Source organism: Triplophysa dalaica, chromosome 6 (genome assembly GCF_015846415.1).
Source record: "Triplophysa dalaica isolate WHDGS20190420 chromosome 6, ASM1584641v1, whole genome shotgun sequence".
Lineage (NCBI taxonomy): Eukaryota > Metazoa > Chordata > Actinopteri > Cypriniformes > Nemacheilidae > Triplophysa > Triplophysa dalaica.
In genome coordinates, this window is record NC_079547.1 from 16,304,076 (window position 1) to 16,325,000 (window position 20,925).

At 37.1% G+C, this 20,925-nt stretch overlaps 1 protein-coding gene across 4 annotated transcripts in view; it reads left to right on the forward strand.

Annotated features, from left to right (window-relative positions):
* The first annotated feature begins 1,531 nt into the window (after window positions 1-1,531).
* Window positions 1,532-20,925, forward strand: part of nos1apa (nitric oxide synthase 1 (neuronal) adaptor protein a) — a 105,089-nt gene continuing 85,695 nt past the window's right edge. For all 4 annotated transcript variants that reach the window (XR_008906939.1, XR_008906938.1, XR_008906940.1 and 1 more), the window contains exons 1-2: window positions 1,532-2,394; window positions 2,684-2,755. Coding sequence is in view for 1 of the 4 variants with exons in the window: in XM_056749935.1 (XP_056605913.1) it covers window positions 2,290-2,394; window positions 2,684-2,755 (177 nt within the window). In the remaining 3 variants the exon portion in view is untranslated. The remainder of the gene's footprint in view (window positions 2,395-2,683; window positions 2,756-20,925) is intronic.

The window sequence follows — 20,925 nt, forward strand, 5'->3', positions numbered from 1 at the left end:
TTTTTATTTAATTTTCAGCTTTTTCATTGCATTATTTTGTGTTGTGTATATACTTATTTACCCCTGCGAGTATAATATTTTTACAGGTTCGTTGATGACATCGTTCGTAGGTCGTTTGCACATGACGTCATGTCACGTGGGAATTTTTTCGCCACAAAGAATCTTTTGTGAAACAGAAAGACTATGATTTTTTTATTGAACTATTTAGTCAACAAAGGTTCTCCTTTGGCATCGCGAAGCACCTTTATTTTTATGGGAGTGAGTCAAAAGTCAAAGTTTGCTTAACTGTCAATTCTGCCACATGTACAGAACATACGCAGAGGATTAAAATTGCGTTACTCTCAGACCCATGTTGGATATACAAATAACACTACAGAATAGAATATAAAAAATACAGATAAATACAGATTGTACATATGTCAAGTACAACTATTAAAAGCAGGGATATTTAGCAAAAAAAGAAGTAATGGCAGATAGAGTGCAAACCAGTGAAATGCAGATGTGAGGTTGTGCAAAGAGTTTATTAGTCTGTTTACAGAGAAATAATATTAAAGCTATTCAGCTGCCGCAAATTCTCTACATGGAAATGTGTGGTTTTGATGCACACAGTTATGGTTCTACTGACTGTAACAGCAAAAAATCTTAATGGAACTCATGAAAATGCAGATCCTGTAATTATTAACAGTGAAAAAAAATACTTTTTAAAAGTGCCCATCAGCAGATTTTAACTCGCATATACCCAGCGCACTTTTGCCGGCATAATTAGCATTAAAAAAATTCAACCTGAAGCATAGGCTATTCATGTTCTATACTGTCAGTGTTGAAGAGGGATATATATCCAGAGACTGGATCCTCAATGCATATCTTGGCTAAGGTTACATGATTCCTGGAAAAGCAGTCTTGAACCAAGGTTACGTAACCACATTACAGTGATTTCCAGAATTTACATCCAGATAGAACTACAGTATTATATGAAAAAATTGTCTTTTTGCTTTTCAATGTCTGCATCATCTTTGTAGTTTTTCAAGGTTCAGAGTCGATGCAGATCTAAAAACCTGCGAGTCCACCTCTGGATGGAATGACTTGCAACCAAAGTAAAAATGCACTTAAAAAAATGGCCATTGTGAATGGTATTAAAGTTGTGCATTATGCTATTTTTGTTTTTAGATGTGATATATTAGAACCTAGAGGGATGGCAATGAAACAGGCTGATGTTGGTCTCCATGAGAGGAGATGCTGGGAAATAGAAAATACACTCAGAAATAAAATACTTATTTGTGTTATTTGATTGTAAGCTGTCAATTTATAATCCATAAATTTGGCCATTAGTTGGCCCTTCAACCCAATACTTGTAATTTATCAACATGCAATATACATTAATACTTGATAATCCATCCTTACATTTTTCCTTAAAAGATGGTTATATGGAATTATTGCGTTTTTTTCTATGATGTGATGTTACACCCAAGTTATTTTTATGTGTGAGAAAAACATATTAACAATTTTGTGTCAACATCTACAGTATGTTGAAGCAGGTTTATTTGTCTTGAAATTGATAGTGTTTTGAATTAACAGAGGTTGTAAATACAGCAACAACCGTAGGTCCTTCTTGAGGACTGGTTATTCAAAAGGTATAGTATTTGTCATTGTATAGTACCTTCCCACTACACACGCAGGAAGCCAATTCTGATAAATTATTCCACATCTTTCCCTACCATGCCGAAGGCTGCCACTAGGTGGCATCCGCTGCTCTCTATTCAAACACCGCCGTGTTGAGTCGAGTTTGAAGCGAGGTGTTTTCTCCTCCTCCAAAACCTGCGATAAAGCCGTTTTCCAATGAGAGCAGGTGGAATTCCCCCATTCAACCAATGGCGCTCTGTTCTCGCCACGATCCTTTGGGGTAGGATGTGTGCGCTCGGCGATGGCGCTGCTGTGAAGTTGTTGGAAACGGGCAAGCCCAGGAAGCAGGATTTTAACACTACTACACCAGCTAAAGGTTAGGACCATCAGCTCGAGTGGGAACAAGTCAGTAGATGAGTCATATTTGGGTAACACATACACCTTTCCGACAAGGAAATACAACGAAGGAAGATACTTCAGCGACGGCGGATATAAGATTGTGATTTTTTGCGCAAAAGTTACTCTGCACGTATGAGAAATAAAGTGACCTCCGGCTAGAAACAGGCATGAGTAAGATCGAGTCCTGACACCCCTCGATCTGTCGACTTGCCCCCTTGATCTGTTTTTTTGTTTTTAACTGAGGTGAAAGACGCGTCGAAAAGAGTCACCATGCCTGCCAAAACAAAGTATAATTTAGTCGATGATGGACACGATTTGCGGATTCCTTTACACAACGAGGACGCATTCCAGCATGGGATTAATTTCGAGGCAAAGGTAAAAATCCTTCAATATCACGATATCTTTATCAGACACGTATGTTGTGGCTTTTCGCTATCACACGCTATCAAATCCGTTGTTCTGTCGAGTTATGCTACAAGGCTGTTGTATATGTTACTGTACAAATAACGTTTTCAATAACACAGCGTCTTTAAAGTTGTTTTGTCACTTGTTTACATTCCGCGTTGTTGCCATGGAGCGAGTGCGCTTTTGATAGCACATTTATTTTGATTAAGCTTGTAGACGAGGATGTAATGAATGTTATCTCGCTGCCTTTTATTTCCAGTATATCGGTAGTCTGGATGTGGCTCGTCCTAACAGCCGTGTGGAGATTGTTGCGGCCATGAGGCGGATAAGGGTGAGTTTTATAGTACCTGTTTACTTTACTGGTTCCTGAAGTTGAGTGAGCTCAGAGTTTCACAATTTCAGCTATTAAATGTTCAAAAACATTTAGCGAATCTTGATATTTTAGAAGTTACGACCCGACTAAGCCCCCAGTATTCCGCGCGGGTGGTCTTTGAGCCTCGAGCGACAATCAAAACACAAAAGCGGGAGGATCACGCAGCAAATTGCTTACAAAACGAAAGGTTGAACATCGACAGTCCTGTCAAAATGTATTTGATACATATATGCCAGCCCTGTAATTTACGTCGCCTTTGGCATTTGTACATTTCCTGTGTGTAAACAGAGAACGGCTCTTTGAAGTGGGGGTCCCGTTTGTAAAGCACTAAAATAGCCCATTTTGGCGCTCACCAGTTAATGCATTGGCTTCCTATGGGGCTACATCCCCCTTGACAACAGATATGCGTTTTCTTGCAATGTTTCCTTTTTAATTCTTTAGTAGTTGCAGATGTGGCTTGCAGCAAATGTTATAGCATTCTGAATAAACTAATTGATCACATTTTCCACAAATGTGTGAGTTTTGCTGTCCCCTTTGTAGTTTTCCTGTTTTATTATGGTGTTATTGTAGCTGGTAGAGCACTCCACCGTCAGCCAAAACACATAGGTTCGCACCCCAGGGAACACACATGCTGATAAAATGTAAACCTTGTAATGAATTATATTGAACAGAAGCACATGCCAAAAGCAAAACCAAAAATGGTTATATGCTCCTTTCCACTTGGAAACAGGAAATAGTTTTCCTTAAAAACGGTGTAATTGAATTTCCTCTCCCTAACTGGTTCTTCAAGTCTGAGTTTCCCAGGCGGATATTATCGGTTAGCCTAGTGACAGTTCATTTAAACATACACCTCTTGATTGTTTTCAGGGAGGTTTATTTTACTGATGCATTTAGTCTAAAGTTTTTCATTGTTTGAAACTGCTATAGAAGTCAAATGATTTTCGGTAAGTGAGAGGCATGGGTGTTTTTTTATGTAACAGATATCAGGTTTGTTTTGCAACATCCTGGTTTCCAGCATGGCATCACTCATCAGGTGTAGATGAACCTATTAACCTTTTTAGTTTGCTGGACCCCCTGCAATAGCTTGCCAATTGCTGCTGGCAAAGGGATAATCACACACACACACATTCAAAACAGGAAAATATTGGTTTATAGATCAAAAACATGAAAGTTACACATGCTTTCTTCTAGTTTTCTTACTCCTTCAAGTGAGATGACAGACTTAAACATGCAGTCTACTACGTTGTAATGTTTTTTTTGTTTATTTAAACAGTTTTTTTCTTCTTTGGAATACAAACACTGTTGGTTTGCATTTAGAATAAGAGATCCATGTTTGGTCTCATTGACCAATTGACCTAATTTATTTGCTGAGCAATTTAGCAGACCTTATTATAGCAGACCCAAAAATAGACCTTATTAAATAATACACATTATGATCTGTAACATTATACACCACCTTCACACTAGTTTGATTATGTTAAGTTTAGTATTTTAAGCTTTTGATAATAATATGTCCTGACCTCTTCCCCCTGCACACGGCGTGGGAAATGTGAATATTCTGTGAAGCTGACTTTAGTCTAGTTTCATTGCAGTGATGAATACACTTGTTGTTCCTTTTTTCAATACGTCGTGTTCTGTAGATACAGTTTTTTACATTGTAGAATCATGAGAGCCTTTTGAAAGCTGTAGAAAATAATTTCGGTTCTACTTTTTGATCTTAATAAACATCACCATGATAAAAGGACATGGATTGAAGAGATTGTACAAAGTCTTAAAGTTGAAAAGAACTCCAGTGATCTGTGTATAAATTAGTTGGTTTAACTTCACTCCGATTACATTCATGCATTTGAAAGATACTTTCATCCAACCTGACTGTTAGTGCATTTGAGGTATCTGTTTTATTAGAGCATTCCTTCGGTCTTACCCAACTCTGCCATGCCATGCTCTGTCTGTTGAGCTATAGGTCCTAGAGATAATTTTTTGTGGCGAGATAAGGTGCCTTAGACATTCTGGCCGCTAGTTCTGAAAACTAACAGATTCTAGTATGTGGTTGTGCAGGAAGGGGTGATTCAGGGTCCATTGGTGCATTAAAAGTTTGAAGCCAACAATTATGGGCAATTTCCCACCACACCCATATTCTATTTAACAGTATAATCATCAGGAACTGGAAATGTTTATAGCAATGTTCATAAGTTTAATGTGATTCAAAGAAGGGTTGTTATCATGTTACCATTTAACAATACAAATTTGCATACAATTCGATTTCACATTACAGCTTGCCATGTGTCTGGAGCTGCCTAAACTCTTTAGACACAAGTTTTATAGTGGTTAATAATGTAGTCGGCCAAATGTGTGACCTTTCTTAGCCGCATTTAATTTTCTCAGAGCCTCAGAATAATGCTGATGGCTTCAAGTCTGGCCTGCTTGAGCCCCAAGCTAACCATAACTTTTAAGTCCTCCCTTGTAATCCTTTTGTGTAGCAGTAACTATGGAGATTCAGTTAAGAAGTCATTTTAACACACAAGTGTGACAAGTGCATCTGGTAAGGGAAAATTATAGCCCTAACTAATCGTTTACTCAGCTTGAATTACATTTATGGGACACCTAGCAGACTCCTTGTAACCAAAAACCCGATAACAACTTTATCTATGTGGAGATGATTAGCATTAAGTAGATGTTGCTGTCACATTTGGAAAGGAGAATTCATGGTCTTCCGGGTCCTTCCGTAAAAGCTTTTAGACTTATAGTTTGCATAGCCCAGTGCACTTTGCTCTTATTGCCGTGCCTCAAATTTATTGCAACATATATTGTTGGCCTTAAGATGATCAAAGCGCACTCCTTGCAGAACCTATGACTTATTGCACTTAGAAATTTACCTTAATTTATTGACTGGTGATGTTATAAATGAATTGTTTATAGTTGGGATCTTTCATCTGTGTACTTTTAAGAAATGGAAATGCCGCTTCTGCTTGGATGGTTGTGTATTCATGTTTTGGTCTTTTCTTTGTTGATTCCTTATAAGGTAGCACCTATTGATTTTTAAAATGTGTTTGGTTGTGAGTGTGCTAAGATTGGGATATATTGGAATTTGTCGGTATAACATGTATGTAGCCTACGGTAAAGTCTTTTCACACCACAGGAACAATGTTGTAATAGGATGTTTGCACATGACGTCACGGCACAGTGCGAAGTGCCGATAGATGGAGGTCAGCAAGTGATTTTCACCATAGGAATGCAGTATAACATACTCAAAACTGTTTGACTGTTAAAAACGATCAAATCACGAATGGTGTTTTTATTGTGTATCAAAATTTGTTGTTCACGAAGGGGGAAAATGAGAGTATTGACTGAGAAGCGGAGATAAAAGTGGTTTGTAATCCTGAATCTGCGTTAAGGATGAGCCCAGCAGGCCAGCTAAGCTGTCCGACAAGGGCCGGGTAAGAGCCTGAGCATCTCTGACCAGGGCCTAAATTTGAGGCCCGCGCAGTGCTCTAATGCCAAAGAAGAACCTCTTTTTGTAAAAATGGTTCCATAAAGAACCTTCAACATCTGAACCTTTTTTCGCCAAAAAGAACCTTTATTGAAACCGTAAGGTTCTTCAAATTATAAAAAGTTAAGAAAGATATGGTTCTTTATAATATCTTTGATTATTAACCATAAATGGTTCTTCTATGGCATCGCTGTGAAGAACCTTTTAAGCACCTTTATTGAGTATAGGGACAAAAACTTGTTTTAAATAGCATATTGTTATTCATTAGAATGCATTCGAAATAAGGAGAGGAAAAGTTTTAGTGTCAGCTAATATTGGGAAATATGGGAAAAATACATGGGAACAATATGTTTATGTTGCAACATTCTTTCAAATCATTCTGTCAGTATCGTTATAACGATTTTGTTGTTCTCCTTTAGAGGTTCTCCTTTAGCATATGAAAGCAGAAAGGTCGAGAACGGCATGTTAATAACCCTTATTGATTCTCTTTCTGTCCCTCCTTTAGCTTATTTAACTGTGCCCACAGGTTCATGTGTAACTTTGTATGTTTGCCTCAGGCTGAGCTATCAAACAATAAAGTTGTCTGTGGTCTAACAATAGTTCTAGAGTTGGGTTTTTTGTTATAATAGACAAATATTTACCCCTTCCCCTTTCTGCCTTGATAACATAACTGATAGCCTTAATAATATCCCCTGTTGTTTGTATGGCTCATTTGTTGGATGACTTGACTTTAGCAAGGCCTCTTGAGATCAAGCCCTTGAATGACTGTTGACCAGGATCCATTCCATTGGTGCACTTCATTTTGCTTCCAAAGGGTCTCTTTGAAATTTTAAAAAGGTCTCTTCATCCTGCCTTCCCCTTTTGAACATCTCCTGTGTCCTATGACCGGCGGGTAAACAACAAACCCGGAGAATACTCGAGCCGTCCCCTGCTTTACCATAGTAACCGCGAACAGTAAATTGACTCATAACTCTCTTTCTTTCCCCTCGTGCCTTGCAACCACACAGCCAGATTTCACCTTGAAGTGCGGTTTTGTTTCTTTACAGACAAATCATCTGTTGTGCGACTGTGTCGCTTTAACAAATGAAGATTCTGGCCTAATTTGATCCACGTTTTAATTAAAGGCTGTACAGCAGTGGCACACAGGTATAACTCACTGCTCTTCCTTCTTTTATCTGAAGGAAAAAGGACTTATTAAACACCCCATAGATAAATCCAGATATCAGGCCCTGATGTGTGTTGAATGTACAAAGGACGGTCGTGCTTATCAATAATGTGTTTGAAACCAAGAAACCACATGATGAATAAAAATGTAATAAATATTTAAGACAACAGCTCCACTTGATAAAGTGTATTCAAGTTTAATGCAGCGCTCTCTAACATGTCAATAAGTGGATTGATTTTTTCCTCTTTTTTTAATTTAGAGTTTAGTGTTTTTGTATTAACGGCCCTTTAAGTTTTTGGCTGCAGGTAGTTCTTTAGCACTCAGTGGGAAATAGTTCAGTCGATGTAAATGCCTTAGGACTGTGATTTAGTGCTGTGACATGGTCTTCTTTTCCCCCCACTCTCTCTTTATAGCTCTATTTCCAGTGTTAGCTTTAAGCCCCCTTCATGCCCTGGGGTGATTCACTGGTTCGTTGTGTTCGGTTGAATCTTTAGTAGCTCTGGTCTTGTCTTAGCTTTCGGAGTAAAGAAATGGATTTGGTCAGCAGGGCATCTGAACTGACATTTTGAGATGTATGGACAATAATCTAAGCAATGATGTTATCAAAAATGTGAGATTTTTGTGTAGAATTGTTCTTTTTTTTGTTATGTGTTACTAAAGCAAGACAAACTATATAATTCTCATTTCAATCTGGCTTTACCTATAATTTATGTGTTTTATGTGTGTATCTAGTTTCTAGTTAGTTTTGTTTTGTATTTTTTTTTTATTCTTATTTTTTATTTGTTTGTTTCTATCTTGTTATTATTTACTTGAATTTTATTATAATTGTGAATTTCTTTCACTTTTATTTTCACTTTATGTACAGTGTTTGAGATTCTACTTTTAAAGGTGCTACATAAACTATTTGTTTTATTATGATATGGTCTACTACAATTTACTAACATATCTGTGTATGTTTTAAAGCTGCAATATGCCATTTATTTGGTTTAAATTAAACCAAAATCTTTGGAGGGTATATTTAATGGAATATAATATATATAACAACGTTTTAAGTGGCGTATAAAGAGCTTACATAATGTACCGTTATGTTATGTTTTATTAACCTGGAATGAGCTGTTTCTATCTACATACTTAGCAGGTCCCCAATTCGCCTTGTTGCTTCAACAGTAGCCTTAAACCAGGGGTTTAGGTTTTCAGGAACTGAGTTTCACACCTGTGCCTTACACAGACAAACTGATCTACACAGAGTGTCGCAAATATGTTATCTCCTTTGACAAAGAAGCGAAAATCTGAAGACGTCATAGTCCTATGTCAGCCACCATAGTGCCCCGAAAGGGAGTGGGGTGGAGTGAGGCATTGGTTGCAATTTGCAATAGAGACTGTTGAAAAACTCTTCTGACATTTAGTCTTTTGCTATATAAATAAAAAAAATTCAGTCATAATTTCCTGCAAAAAAATGTCTATTTGCTGCTGTTTAATTAGTTGGAAATGCAACAGAATGCAGAGAGGAAATTTCATGTTGATGTCCATACTCTATTATGCCAAGCTGTTTTGTTGTGTGAATTATTGAGTGAATGGGCAGTGTCATAAAGAGCTCATGCCATTAAATGAGCAGTTGGCCAGCAGATACCTCTGTTTACAATGACATTACATCATTAGTTGATCAAAACTGCTTTTCATAATATTTACATTTAGATTATGAAAAAGTAATGAAGAGATCTGTTTTTTATGAAAAACAGCGAATTTGGACACTATGTCGCTGAAGGACAGTAACGATATACCTAATATTAGGGATGCACCGATACCATTTTTTTATAGACAAAGTACGAGTAACAATATTTTTTTCTGGTACTCACCGATACCTATAACCGATGCCTGTATAATCTACAATTGTTAATACACCAGTATCTTTCTGGTAATTTTTTTTCCCTTGTGTTTTTAGCTCTTTAGGTGGTGGTGTGGTAAAATGTGAGTATTATAACTTGTTCAAATCAACTGGACTTTAATTTTGACAGGACGCTGCAAAGCGCGTTTGTTTCAGTTAAGCAAACTTTTATTTTGACGGATCGCCGGAAATGGTGTTTGTTTACTTTTTCGTGTCCTTGTGCAGTGAAATGCTGGCTTTGATAGCTTCACAAGCACAATGCGTTCAGGATCAGTGCACGAAACCGCACCACTCTTTCACACACAGTCACGCAAAACACTGCGGAAATCATAGGGTTCTATGTATGTCACGTGAGGTATCGGTTATCGGTTATTGGTATCGGTGTGTCAGTACGAGTACATGAGCTTGGTATCAAGCCGATACCCCATACTGGTATCGGTATCTGTGCATCCCTACCTAATATTTTACTATGAGATTGAGTATATTACCTAATATATGTAAATTAAACACTCTCAAATTATACACACGTCCTGTTAGAACCGAATCAACTTCTTTTGCATCGTCTTCAGAATATGGCAAGGCTTAAAAAGTTGTAAATTATAAACTTTCGTGTTCTCTCAACTTTCCCGAGGGGCTCCCATGCTGGCCCATAGAAGCATCTGTAATTGATTTATATTTTTCTCGTCCTGGACTTTTTAGAGTTTCAGCTGACCACCACTTCACAGATTCAACCGTTAATATATCACACTTGGTGATTTACAGACACAATCAAAGAACATCACTATCAAAAATCTTTGTAGGCCTAGAAGGCTTTCGAGGATTTTGAGGGGGCGACAAAGTATCTACTATTCAATCCGAATAAGAGGAGAGGAAATACTGTCTTCATCCCCTCTTTATAGCTTTGATTCAAGTCCTTATTGTGCTGGCTTTATGTGAGGAGAATTAAGCTTTTAATTCGCAGTGGTTAAATTGAAGCAGTAGATTTGATGGTTGATTAGCAGCTGAGTTATAATAGCTATTATGGTTTAATGGGGGTTTGTGACGTTAAGCAGTGCTGTGAATGGCACGCAGCTTATACTGAACTGGAGTTATGGTCTTTAATGGTTTGCATTATTTATGTCCATTTTGCTTTGGCAAAAAAAAATCGGCATGATTTTACCTTGAAAGGAGCTAGCATCAGTTATAGAAGGACTCCACAATTATCTATAAAATAATTAAGAATATGGTTGCTGTGATTAACTATTCATGAACGTGATAATTGCAGCATTTCGTTTAGATCTTCTCGCATTCTTGCTACTCGGGCGTTTAACTAATCAATCTCCACTTTGAGCATTACCACAGTGGAGAATCAAATGTGTTTGAATTCTCTCTTGATCTGTGTGTTTAACTTTCTCCCCGTTTCTTTAATACACACAGTCTACATGCCGCTTCTGACAGCTCACCTTCTCACAACCAAACTACAACATACCCTATAATTGGTGTAAGAAATTATTTACATACGTTTCATTTATGCATTTTTCAGGCTTTTCCCCAAGGTGACTTATACACATTTATCAGTTCATGTGTTTCCTTAGAACCAAACCCATGGCCTTGAAATTGATAGCTTAATACATAACAAGACCATCAGTGAGCTTTGAGCTGAACCTTAGGGCTACATTTTTCGCTGTTAGCACTGCGATGAAGTATAATGAGCATTTTCATATTATTGCATTTTTCACATCGTATAATCTATTTAAAACTTGAAAATTTATTTTTTTACTGCTGCTATGACAGCTAATGTGCTGTTGGCCATGTATGCACTGCCACGATTATACTGATGTGTATAACATCATTAAAACAATTCAGATGAACGTTCTCAGCTTATGATTGATGTGTGGCTTATGTTATGAATATGGCACAGGGCTTCGTTTTTTGTAAATCCTTTTATTTGAAATGAAGAATGGAAAATAGCATTAAATGAAGCATTCGTCAAATTCATGCACAATCCTTGTGTTACAGTGCAGTCTCTTATAATCTTACAAGACATTATCGTACACTACTGTTCAAGAGCTTAGAAATGTTCCAGTGGTCTATTCCTTTTTTTGTCAACATTGTGGTTGTTTTGTTTGTAGTTGACATCAACTACAGGTATAACATGCAACAGAAGTCCATTTTGAATTATTTCTGTATTTGCATTGTTGTTAGAGAAGCTGTAGCATGTAACAGTGTTGTTGAATAGACAGCTTTTTTTGTATAGTTGTCATAAAATTACATGGAACTATGTAATTCTTTCTTAGTCTTTGTCTTAAATGTTGTCTAGGCCGAAACTTCAGAAAAATTCAGTCATCATTTAATTACCCTTGTGTCATTTCAAAATCTGCCTATGACTCTCTTTGCACAAACAGAAAATATATTTTGAGAAATGTCTCTGTGCTTTTGTGTCCATATAATGGAAGTCAATTCGGCCCATGTTCTTTGGTTACCAACATCCTTCGAAATATCATCTTTTGTGTTCTGCAGAAGTCATTCAGTTATGGAGATATAAATTGCGATTCACACTACTTAACATTTCTAAATCGATTCTGTGTTTTATGCACAGCTCTTCTGTGAATTACGGCTCTTCGATCAGTAGAAAGTACTACTCAATTTACAAGTTACATCACCTGCTACTCCTGTCAGAGGGACACAGCAGAGACATTTTTGACATTTTAAAACCGACACAGATCAAAATGTTTATATTGTTTTAGAGAATATGACATGTTTATGTAGAGTAAAACGGCCTAACAGTCACGCAATGAACCTTGAGATAGCCGAGTCTGTTAAGGATTCGTTGTAGCCTTGTCAGCCCGCGGAAACAAGGTTGCATTTTGAGGGTGCCTTCGAAATGGGACGACCATAGCATATCGTTCTTGAAATGCAGCCTTCGAAACATACCGCTTAGCCGGATTCGCCCCCTATCGGGTGTCCGCCATTTTGTAGTGTTATCTGAATTCTGAGTAAGCAACTCATTCCTTACATTTGTTCACTACTTTTTACCCACAATGCATTCTAAATTTGAGTGTACATCCGATGTACACTTGTTCACACATTTCCCGTGATACAACACGAATCAACCATCTGATTAGAATCAGCTTGAGCAGAATGAGCGTTAATGCCATGATTGTAGGTTGCCATGAATAAACGTTTACACTTGTGTTTGTTCTTGTTAACGCTATTTTGCTACTATTTGAGAATAAACAGATTAAATGAATGTTATATATAGAAGCGTTTTATTTGAAATATATTAGGTAATTTTATTAAACGTAATAAAACTAATAGTAAGTAAACATGCCAGACATTTGTTCTGTTCTTTTTGTTAAAAACTAATACAATAAACATGAAAAATGAACTTTATCATTTTTCAAGCAATCAATAAAGCCAGACAGGTGTAACATTAATATAAACGTTATGACGAATGTCTGCGACAGTACTGTCAGACACAGGATATATTACATTAGTGTCTGAAACGGTTCACTCATTTTCTTTCACTTCTTCCCATATAGTGGACTTTTAAGCATTCGCAATCGCTATAAAGGGAATCGTCAATGAGTGAACAAGTGAGCAAATCCAGACACAGCTTTTGTTTGTGTAAATCGTTCTTCTTCTGTCCCATATTCGGAGTTTCAAGTCAATTTTGAAAAAAAAAATCAGTTTTGGCAGAACTATTTCTTTAAGATTGTAATCGAGAGATTGTGTCCATCCCCTAATTGGTTATTAATAATAACATTTTTTAAGCCAGCATCATGAACACCCCTCTGTGTTTCAAGAGGTAATGACATTGGCAGATGCTCTGTGATTTAGCTCAAACTGGGCGCATGATACGGTAACCACTCTCCAATCATACCTCCCAGCCACCAGACCATATGTTCATGCCACACTGTTTGAAAGCCGGGGTACATGAGCCATAGCAGGAAAGCTTGACAGGGGAAAGGAAGCAAAAGAACAATGAGACAAACCGCACTCAGCCTGAGGGATGGGTGTACATTTACGTGAAGCGGTGGCCTGGGATGGTTATCAGCGCTTTGACTGAAACATCAGTCCTGCCAGGAAGGAAGGAAGTGGATAGACGGCTTCACAAAAGTTAGCCTGGTCCACGTTTAGCTTGGATACAGCAACAATAGTTGTGTTTGTACTGCGTACCGTAGTGATGACCACACCTGTGTGGTAATTTTGATTATTATAATGTGGATTGTAACCATGTAATTATTGCATTTAATTATATAATTTGTATTACTTCTGTTTATATAACCCGCTTATTCCTTTTTATGTTTCCACAGTTTACATTCCAGGAATGTCTGAGTGTATTTTTTTCTTCTGTTATGAACTGAGATCGTGGCACATAGAACAGCGTTCACTGACCTCGAAACAATTTGCCCCCTCTGAGTAATTGCTTGAAATGAGGGATTACTGTCCTGCCAGAATTTATTGCATGTCATTTAGGAAGGTAGGCAGCCTTGCTGACCCCTCAGGGCATGTGTCAACATTTAAACATCTCGGCAGTCAAGCATATTACTGGCTCCTTTGCTAGCCCTTGAAATATCACAACCTGTACGTTTAATGATTGGAAATTTCGTAAACTTCTGTACTGGTTCACTCTGGTTGGCCGGTCATAGGTGTCATGTGCAAAACCTTTAAAGAATAATTCGGAAAAAAATGAAACGTATTATTTTCTTACTTTAGTCTTCTGAACCCCTACATTAGTTTAATTTTGTGGATCAAACTTTAAGAAGCTATTTGATAATCATCCCCTCTGCCATCTTTGAGTAAACTCTTAGGTGTGGTTACCCGTACAGGGTTTAAGACTACCTTTAGACCACCACCTCTAAAGCCAAGAAAGACATTGTACGACAGTTCTGGGTCACCATTGAATACCATAATAAGGAAAATTACAGTGGTTGTCAAAAGTGCCCCAGAACGGTTTGCTTTCCAACATTCTTCAAAATATCTTCTTTTGTGACAGAACAAAGAGATTTATAAAGCAGTTTTCCAGTCAATGGTGGCCAATAACTGTTTGGTTACAAGCATTCCTCCGAATGTTCATCATCATCATTTATACAGGTTTGCAACAACTCCAGTAAATTAAGACAGAATACATTTTTGGGCTGAACTGTTCTTTAACATCAAGTTATCGTAGTTAATAGTTGAGATCAGGAACGTGACCTATTGCTCTTATTGATGCTTCATATTCTCCTACTGCATATGCTTTCGGCCCCAATAGCCTCATTTACTTGTAATTGTGTTGCCTTTTCTTGTGCTGGTCTGGAAACAGTAGTAAAGTCAGTGAACCACAGCTCGAGACAAAATGAATAAATACTCTGTTATGTTTATGGGACAATTACTTTAAAGGACTCTATGGAAACTATGTAACCAGAGATGATAAAATGGAAACAATTTATGCATGAAAATTACAATATTTCTACTTTGGGAACACAGAGATATTCTTTGTGTTTTGTAGAAAGACATTTCTTTTGTATAAGGGTCATGTTAGAAGAAGCTAACACAAGCTCTTAACACAAATCTTTGTAGATCAGAAAAAATCTCCTCGCCGTAGCTTCTGTGTTTAAACTGTCATCTTTAAACATTGCTTCTTTTGGAAATACGTCATTTTGTAGAAAAAACTTCTGCACATAGAACCACAGTCTAAAACTTTATATCTTATCTTCATTAAATAGTAGCATGTGTATCTGCACAAAATGAATCTTATGACTCTTATGAGTGTTGCATTTCTAATAAGGCTAAAATGTATCATATAGGATAACACTACATTGTTTCTGTTATCATTTAGCCTCTTTGTTCCTTTAAAGACAGTGTTGCTTAGAAATTTCGGGCCATTTTAAGAGTTGATTTCCAACCCCTGATTAACTTTTGTAGAATCTTTGACCAAATTTTTGCCGTCCAAAGGATTTCAGTTAGTCACTTATGCCTTTGATGCAGTGTTGGGGAGTAACTAGTGACATGTAACTGTGTTATGTAATTTAATTACAAAATAAAAGTAACTAATTATTTACAGTTACTGTGAAAATTGTGTAAATAAATGCAGTTACTCATGCAAATGTTAATTATTACAAAGGGCATTACATCTAAATATTTTCTGGATGCCTACACCCAAGGCCTTTAACTCATTCGGCGCCAGCCTTTCAAAAAAATAGTTGCCAGCCTACGCCAGCGTTTTTTAACCTTTTCACCCAAATTTAATGGCTCACTGTGAATTTTCTGTAAAGAATATATGGACAAACAATTTGTCAAATGAAAGAACAGAGTCTCTGGTTTTAAACAAAAAAAACGTATTCTTCTATCTTCATTAGTTCGTTTTTTATCACTCCGTAGATGTGGGTAGGTTTCTTCAAAAATGCATCATTTGATTAAACAGCTGAGATAATTAACGTATTTTGTCAAATGCCCAGATTGCACTCAGAACAATCTTTAAAAACCTCTAAAACAAATACGTTCTAGGTTCTGGGATTCTGTACTTCTTCCCAGTGGTGTGTAATAGTGCCACCTGCTGTACACCAGTACAAACACTGATTGCCGTAATAACTCGTCTTTGGCGGGGAAGCTTCATTTTTTAAATGACTAGATAACTTTTCAATGGCGGTGAAACAGTTAAATAAAGAGATTCTATTCCGATGCTTTTGATTAGTTCTCCTTTGAATTGCAGTGCGCTACGTCTGCCAATTACTTACTAATCATTTACTGTACTTTTATAAAGTAATTTAAACTGCCAGTTTCTGCTAATCTCATATTAATCTTGAGTACCTATAGAGTAGTATTGCATATTACTTGCATAGAATTTGTAATCTGTAACCTATTACATTTCCAAAGGAACCTTCCCAACACTGGCTGTGAACCAGTCAACGGTAACTTTATATTGTAATGTTTATAACTCATTTGAGGGGGGTACGGTGGCTTAGTGGTTAGCACGTTTGCCTCACACCTCCAGGGTTGGGGGTTCCTCCCCTGGTCCAAAGACATGCATGGTAGGTTGATTGGCATCTCTGGAAAAATTGTCCGTAGGGTGTGAGTGTGTGAGTGAATGAGTGAGTGAGTGTGTGTGCTCTGCGATGGGTTGGCACTCCATCCAGGGTGTATCCTGCCTTGATGCCCGATGACTCCTGAGATAGGCACAGGCTCCCCGTGACCCGAGGTAGTTCGGATAAGCGGTAGAAAATGGAATGGAATAACTCATTTGATATTAGAAATATCCCGTTCAAAGAGGTCTCGTTCATTCAATGTTTGTCATGAAAACTGTTCATATTATGCACGGGGAAGGAAATGCTACCTGAATACTTATACTTCCTGTTTAAACTATAGATATGTAAGCATGTGTTGACAAAGCAGATACTTGTATGTTTTTGTGGTTTCTGTTACACCGTTTGCATTATAGTCACTGTTCTCTTTTTCCTTTTGTAAATGTGCTGTAAATGACAAGGGCTGGAGGAAGTTTGGTGGACGCTTTCATCTTAATAACTTAAACAAAATGTTACAGCGCATGCAGACTTTAGTGACCCCAACTGAACTTCCGGTACACATTCACAAACAATAGAGTGCCTGTAGATTATTTTTGATAACAGTCAAAAGAAACCGAGAAGAACCGTTACTAAACTTGTCTCTCAAATATTTAGAATTTTGACTGAGATACCAAGCCCAACCGCTAGATGCCAATGTAGAAAAATGTTTCTTGCTTTCCTGTAGCTCAGTGGTAAGAGCTTTGCGTTGTGGGTTCGATCCCAGGGGATTGCAAATACCTATGTAAAATGTATAGGATAAAGCAATATAAATCGTTTTGGATTAAAGCGTCTGCCAAATGCCTAAATGTAAATGTTTCTTAAAATTTGACCGAACTAGAGGACCCAATAAATAAAATGAACATGAACAACAAAATTCAGCAAATAATTTACATTTACATAGAGTACATAACATGAGATTATGACAATTGCATTTCATGCAGTGTGTAATGTTGCCGTGTTTGAAAGTAAGCAGTCTACCAAGTTGGAAATCCGAATGTGAATGAATAACAAAGATATTGGCTTGGAAAAAAGGGAGTCGACTCTGAATCACGCAAACGAGTCGTCCCTAGTCTGATTCGACTACTGCCGCGGATTTACATCACTACGTGTAGTCCTCGCTTACGCTGTGCTAGGACCGCCCGCGAAAACTTCACTCTTCTCCCCACAACACTGTAGCTTGTGAGCCTCAATCGCAGCAGACTAGACCAACTGACCAATCACATCAGACTAGGCTAGCGGAAAGGAGGGGAATAGACGGATGAATCGCGGAACGAATCATTTGAGAGTCAGTCAAGAAGGTAAGAATAACGGCCTATTATTACGAAATAATAGTGATTTTACACCTATGTACATAAACTTGTTGTTGGACACTCCTTAAACTTAAGTGGACCTTAAAAATCCCAAGTTATGTACTCTTTAATATAATTATTATTAGGGATGGGAATTGATAAGAATTAAACGATTCCGATTACATTATCGATATTGCTTATCGGTCCGATTCCTTATCGATTCTCTTATCGATTCTCATTGGGTGAGGGAATAAGTACAAATTTGTTTGTTTGTATTAACTCGCTTTAATATCTGATAAGAACACAGCACATAATCAGAGTGTACACAAATTATGTGTAGCAACCTCAGAACAAACCTAAAAGTAGGCTACAAAGTAAAGTCCAGGGACCTATAGAATTTTTCACATTCATCATTGGTCCAGACAAAACGCAGCGCGTGTGTGGCTTCATGATGATGACACATTTGCAACGAGCGGAATCGTTAAGCAGGTTCGCTAACGGTTCCAAGGAATCGATTCACTGGGCACCGGTTTTAAAGAAGAACCGGTTCTCGGTTCCCATCCCTAATTATTATACAGTAAAATAATAATGCTAAATAATATTTACTTATATGAAATTAAACACAAAGCGGAAGTTATCTGAGGTCAGACACGTGTGTCGGATGAAACGGTTTATATTTCCAGTAAACTGTATCGGTCAATAAAAGCGTTTTTTCATACTATCGGCTATCAGAATTTAGTTAATGCAAGTTAATATAACCACCAAGCTATCAGTATCTGCAGATATAACTCTGAATAATCGGCTAACTGTGGAGATTGTTTGTATTGATGCATCTCTAATTAAAACATGCATTGCGAAATCTTAACGCTGTGCCAAACCCTTATCAGATGAATCGTGGTTCCAGCTGTAGTGTACATCAAGTTGCCATTTTCTTCATGCACATTATGATGGTCAAATGCATTCTTATGAACCGAATAAAGTACCTTCTCTGTGTGTGTTTTTGTTAATCATATATTGTGAATACAGGGTTGAGAAAGTAAATGAATTCACAATGATTATAATTGGGAGTAACCATGGAAACCCAAAATCTGTAAAATAACAGTAGGAGTTATGGAGAGCTGTGTGAAAGAACTCAAACCTTTTATCATGCCTCCAGAGCACACCATTTATCCAGTAAACCTGTGGGGTTTCCTCAAATAGGGCTTGTATTATAACTACACTTACATTTCAAAATCAATGCAAACGTCTTTTGAACTTGGGAGAGTGGAGATGTTCACTTCATAAACAACCATCCAACAAACTGGCAGTGGCTTTGTTTATTCACACTCTTTAATTAATGTTTCTTTTTCTTTATTAATGTTTTAATGATCTTTACATGAAAACCTACTTAGGCTTAGTACTTAGATTTTATATAACATGTAATTATCTGCATTGCATTGCAACTCTGGATCAGTGTTTGTGGGCTTTCCTGTAGCTCAGTGGTATGAGCATTGCATTAAAAACGCAAATTTGTGGGTTCGATCCCAGGGGATTGCATACGACTAAGTATAAATGTATAGGATATGTATCTCACTTTGGATAAAAGCATCTGCCAAATGCATAAATGTACATGTAAATGTTAATGTTTGTAACTTCATACTGGAATGATTGTTTCTCATTTTATACTAGTAATAACCTGTTCAAAAAGGTAACATTCTTTCATTATTTATTGTACACTTACACATATAATGAATAGGTTGTGAGGTGGCAAGTCTGCCCAATTTTCAGCGAAATGACCAAAAAATAAAAGATTAGAAAGTCAGATATTTTTAATATCTCTGCATTCCAACAGCGGCTATGTGTCAGGAGATGCTTCATGCGATCACAGCAGTGTAAATCCTTCCTGCTGACTTCTTTGATGCGTTGCTCACTCGCAGAGACGAGACGGGGGCTTTGTAATGCGCTCCAATTACATGGGTTCCATTCAAAGGCTTGCGTAGCTATCATCATGCTTCGTCTGTTGTGCAGTGTCAGGGCTGCGTTAAGGAGAGAGGTGGGAAGCAGGACATGAGGAGAATTGGATGAAAGTGTCAAATTGTGGCAACAAGGCTTCTGTTTAAAATCAGTTCTTATCCTCTGTAAGTTGGAGATTGACATTTATGCATTTGGCAGATGTTTTATCCAAGCCAACTTTTTTATCAGTATGTGCATTCCATGGGAATCAATCACATGACTTTGTCATTCCTAGCCCCATGCTCTACCAACTGAGTTACATGGTAGTCATAAGGACACGGTCAAGTTAAATAATGCAAGCCGTTTAGATGGAACAAGTGCTTCAATCATGTAGTTTTGCAAACACAATTTTTTTCAGCTCATATTAGACATTCACAAAATCGGAGGCAGTAAAATTGTAAACCGCTATAAAAATGGTCAGATGAATAATGTCTATAGATTCTCATGGGCAGAAGCCACTTCACATGATCTTATTTGGTATCTGAGAATAAGCAGTTTATATGCAGTTGCATTTACTGCCCGTCTAAACTGAGTTTACAGTTTGAGAAATCTGCTTCAGTTGAATGCAAATTATAGTGATTTTGTTGGTTTTGCGTACAGCACTTAAGCTTTACATTCATGAAGTTAGATGTTGTACAGGAAAGACTCATTCAAATTTTATGAATTGTGTAAGATTTTAGGAGATTTTTTTCAAAGATTATGTTTTGCTTTGATTTGTGCAGGTTTTTATTTGACATATGTGAAAATAGGGATAGCTCAGCCAAAACTCTAATTTTGTCATCATTCGCTCATATTCGCTCATATATGACTTGTATTGTGACACAAAACCAATGCAAGTCAATGGGGACCAACAGATTTCTGCAACCGACATTCTTCAAAATATCTTTTTAAAAAAATGTTCTGTACGAAAAATATTTGAAATGTCGAGACGTTTAGTAAATTGTTGTTTATTTGTCAAATACACAGTAATAAATATGATGATAAAACGCATGATAAAACTTGAATTGGAAGTCTGGTCAACTACTTAGACTTAAGTTACAAAACAACAATTATAATAATATTTTCAATAAAAATAACAATAGGAGTCTAAATAAACACAGATTCTAAATAGAATATATAATTCTATAGTTATAAAAAATACAGTAAGTGTTTTAGTTCATTAAAATTATTCTCAGCTTTACACTATAAGGGTTTCTCAACTTTGCTCCAACTGTGAAATCTATTTGGCGTGTGCACTTGTGTATATTATATGCAAAGCGTCATCTTTATTAATTTAGTAATT